Genomic DNA, 4,568 nt, shown 5'->3' with positions numbered 1-4,568 from the left:
AAAAAAAAAAGATACTAGATAATTAAAGGCTGAATCTAGATATTGATTCCTACTCTGTACAGTTACATAGACAGTTCACTTAGAAGTTAAGCACTGTCATAACAGTTTAGGGTTGGGCACGTATCTGAATGGTAGAGCATTTGTTTCATGTACTCCAGGCCCAGAGTTCCATCCCCAGACTGCATAACAAAACACAATGAAACAAAAACTCCACGGTCTAGGGCAGCACTCCTCAGATCCCTGAACTGTAACATGTATACAAATCACTTGACGATCTTACATAAATGCAACTTCTGATTCAGTAGGTATGTGGAAGGGCCAGATTTCTGTTTTTGACAACTCTCAGGTAATGCGCTGATGTTCCTAGGAGCTTATTCTCCCTAGCCCCACAAGAACGAAAAATTGTACATCTTCCATGTTTAGTTCTCTTTTGCAAGAGAAAAGATAAACAATGATATAATCAACTGGCATTTTGGGAAAATGAAGAGATACCATTTTCCAAGCCTGATTTACTCAAACAATCTGTGATTAAAGTGAGAATTCAAAATCTTTGGGGCCAGGGAGATGGCTCAGTAGAATAAGTTCTTGCCTGGCAAGCGCAAGGACCTGAGTTTAATCCCCAGTTCTGCAAAACAAAACAAAACAAACAAACAAATGTACAAACAAAATCCCAAGAGCTCACACAGAATGTCATTGTAGCTGTATTTGTAATTACGAATGCTTTAATGATTTATTTTTAAAGGAATAAAATCATGTTTCTATTGTTCTATACCTAAAGACAAGCTTTGAGAACATTATCATTAGAAGCTTAAAAATTATTTAACGTAAATGAGGAGGTGCTAGTGAGACACGTCTCCTTTCCTAGTCACTCTATAGCACAGTCAACTCACCCTGTCAGGGGGCACACTGTACAACTCTGGCAGAAGTAGGACTCCGTTCTTGCCCTTAATGAGGACTCCTTCAAGAGCCTCTCTATACTCTTGAACCTGCAAAGAAGTGAAAAGAAATTTGTTTTAAGTTTTTAAAAAGAATAAGAAGAGTAAATGCAAACATTAGAAACGATACAGAATTTCACTAAACAAAATGATAGGAATTCAACAATGGTTGTTATATTTCATATTGTTGTCTTCAAATTGGTGGTTCAGATGACCAGATATAGGCATGCAACATTCATCCAAAAAGTTATGAAAAGTTAAAAAAGAGTGAGAAAAAAGTTTAAGCACCAACTACTCCCCTCTGTAGACCAACAGAAATCAGCAGTATAATTACTCAAGTTATCTTGTGTACATACATACATATTTCTTCCCCGTTTCTTCTTTCTTTTCTCCTTTCCCTTATTCCAGTTGTTCCTTCCCTTTGAGCAGTTTCTTTCCCTTTCGCAGTATCTATTGTACCTTTTGGATTTTATTTACTCTTTCAGGTTCTTACACTAGCGAGACAGTACAATGCTTACACATGCAGGTCTGATTTATTTCACTTATGAGTATGGTCTCAATTTGCATCCATTTACCCACAAAAGTCTCAAGTTTATCCTTCTTTATGGCTGAGTAGTACTTGATTATATAAAAACACATCCTTTTTATCCATTCCTTAGTTGATGGGCATTTGAGTTTTTTCAAAGATGTAGCTATGACAAATTATGCTTCTATAAACATATGTGCACATATATTGCTATAGAGTGTATTCATTTTTAAAATTGTATTTGATCTTCCATATTTAGTTTCTAGAATAGTCAGATTTATCTTTTGCTTAATAACTTTCTAAAACTTAGGAATATGTAAAATGTAAAACAAAACAAGGGTTGGGGATGTAGGATTAGTAGTAGAGAGCTTATCTTACATGCACAAAGCCCTGGTTTTGATCTCTGCTACCACAAACAAAACAACAAACCTGTTAGTTATTGTGGAAAAGAGATGCTATACCATTTTTTTTGTGGTATTGGGGATCGAACTTGGGACCTTGCACTTGTGAGGCAGGTGCTTATGCCACTGAGCTATCTCCCTGGTCTTTTTCTTTAAAACAACTTTTCTCCAGTGAATATGATAGATTAAAGAACAATTTGAACAGAACACTTTTTACAAATTCCATGTTTCATGAATTTTACGTTTGCTTATGCATTTTATTCTGGGAACATTCTCAGCTGAATGAAGTTGTATGAGAATAAACAAAACATATACATGCACACACCTCAGGAGCACAATGAACCACGTGTGTCCACAGCTGTTGCTGTAACTTTCCATTGGTTTCAGATCAGCCTCCTTCAGACAACGCTTTCATCACTTGATAACTCACAAACTGTAGCCCTTTGATAACCACCCTGACAATGCAGCGATGTGCTTTTCCTTTTAATTGCCCCCTCTTTACTCTCTCTCAGTCTGCTTTAAATCTTTGTGTGTTTCCCCCTGTAATTTCTCTCATTCATTTTTGTCTCTCCTTCCTTGTCTTTCTCTTGCACATAGGCTGGCAGAAATGGGTGCCGGGCAAAAGAGCTGGTGGAAACAAAGGTACACACTGCAACAAGGAAACTAAGTCTTTTCAAGGCAAAAGTACTATACAGATTGTGGTGTTTATGTATTTTTGAATTATTAACATGTAGTAAGCTGTAAAACTCGTCTATTACATTCCTATATTTTCATTACTTAGTCCATTTTCCACAATCCCTTTAGCTTTTATTTCTTTTTAAAATTTTATTTATTTTTGTTGTGGAACCTGGGATTGAACTCAGGCCCTTGCACTTTCCAGACAAGTTCTTATTCTACTGAGCTATCTTCCTGGCTCCTCTCTTTATAATTTTACAGAGAAAAATTAAAATAGTAAAACAAGGTTTCAAAATGAGATAGTAGGAGTTACAATAATGAGTACATTGCACATTGTTTTCATAGTAGTTACTCAGAGTACAAGATACAAGCATGATATTTTGTTTAAACAGTATTTGCACAAACCTTTCATTTTTGTATTTAGTACAGGGTCTACAGGGTCTCACTACATAGATCGAACTCATAGTGATCCTCCTGTTTTTAGCCACCCAAGCGCTGGGGTTACAGGTGCACACCATCACATCTAGTCTACAAACCTTTCTTCACAATGAACTGAGAGAAACAAGCTGCATAACTATCTTGTATGTGTGTGTATATATATAAATATATATTGCATATATATATATATATATTATATATATATATTTTTTCCTTTTTTCTCCCTTCCTTTTCCCTTTCCCTCATCAGTTTCTCTTTCATTTTGAACAGTTTCTTACCAGTTCACAATATCAATTGTACATTTTGGATCTTATATGGGTCTGATTTATTTCACTTAGGAGTATGGTCTTGATTTGCATCCATTTACCAGTAAAAATCTTCTTTATGGCAGCATAGTACTCCATTATATAAAAAAAACCACAACCTTTTTATCCATTCCTCAGATGATGGGCATCTGTGCTGTTTCCAGGATGTAGCTATGACAAATTGTGCTGCTATAAACATAAGTGCACATATATCACATTGGTATATTTTCAGTTCTTTTGGGAAAATACCCAGAAGGGGAATAGCTGGATTGAATGGTATTTCCAGTCATTGTTTTTGAGGAGTCTCCACACAGATTTCCACAGTGGCTGTGCCAGTCTACATTCCCACCAGCAGTGGAGAAGGGTTCATTTTTCCCCACAGCCACTCCAGCATATGTTATTAGTTGATTTCTTTGTGACAGTCATTATTTCTGGGGTGAGAATGTATCTCAATGTTGTTTTAATTTGCATTTCTTGAATGTCCAGTGGTGTGGAACATTTTTTCATGTATTTATTTGTCACTTATATTTTTTCCTCTGAAAAGTGTGTTCATCTCAGATGCCCATTTTTTCATTGCGTCTTAAAATTTTGGGGGTCAATTTTTTTTTTTTTTTTGCAGAACTGGGGATTGAACTAAGGCCCTTGAACTTGCCAGGGAAGCTCTTATTCCACTAAGCCATCTCCCCGGCCCCTTTCAATTTTTTTTTAGTTTGTTATATAATTTATCTTTTGTCTGACTGATTGTTGGTTATGATTTTTTCCCCCAATTTATGGGTTGTCTTTTCAGTCTGTTGGTGATGTCTTTTTGTAAGCAGAAAGTTCTCAATAAGATGAGATCCCAGTTGTTGGTTGTTTGGAGTCTTGCCCGTGCAGTTTGGTTTTTTTTTTTTTGTGTGTGTGTGTGAACTGTCTGTCCACTTCTATGTCGTCAAGACTTCCACCTACTTTCTCTTCCAGGAAACTGAGTGTTTTTGTTTTAATGTTTAGATCTTTAGTTAATTTTGACTTTAGTTTAGTGCATGGAAATAGACCTGGGTCTAGTTTTAGTTTTCAGCATTTTCTTTTTCTTTTTCTTTTTTTTTTAGTGGTTAGTACATTGTGTATTGTTACTGCCAAAGTAGTTTTTCATATTACAAGATATAGGCAAGAAATAATAAATAAACAACATAAGTACAAACCTCCTTTTTTCTTTAAAGTCAACAGAAAATGGAAATATACTTTTTAAAGTTTCTAATACTAGGAGAAGATATCATACAATGTCTTTTAAATAAATTCTAAGTCAAAGATA

General features: G+C 35.4%; 1 protein-coding gene across 3 annotated transcripts in view; it reads right to left on the bottom strand.

The window, feature by feature from the left end:
* Window positions 1-4,568, bottom strand: part of Phka1 (phosphorylase kinase regulatory subunit alpha 1) — a 191,536-nt gene that overhangs the window by 97,020 nt on the left and 89,948 nt on the right. For all 3 annotated transcript variants that reach the window (XM_023707093.1, XM_004646775.2, XM_023707094.1), the window contains exon 11: window positions 891-986. In XM_023707093.1, coding sequence (XP_023562861.1) covers window positions 891-986 — 96 coding nt within the window. The remainder of the gene's footprint in view (window positions 1-890; window positions 987-4,568) is intronic.

Source organism: Octodon degus, unplaced genomic scaffold (genome assembly GCF_000260255.1).
Source record: "Octodon degus isolate 3935 unplaced genomic scaffold, OctDeg1.0 scaffold00280, whole genome shotgun sequence".
In the NCBI taxonomy this organism is placed as follows: domain Eukaryota; kingdom Metazoa; phylum Chordata; class Mammalia; order Rodentia; family Octodontidae; genus Octodon; species Octodon degus.
Note: the sequence above shows the minus strand (reverse complement) of the source record. Positions and strands in the feature narration are given on the sequence as shown.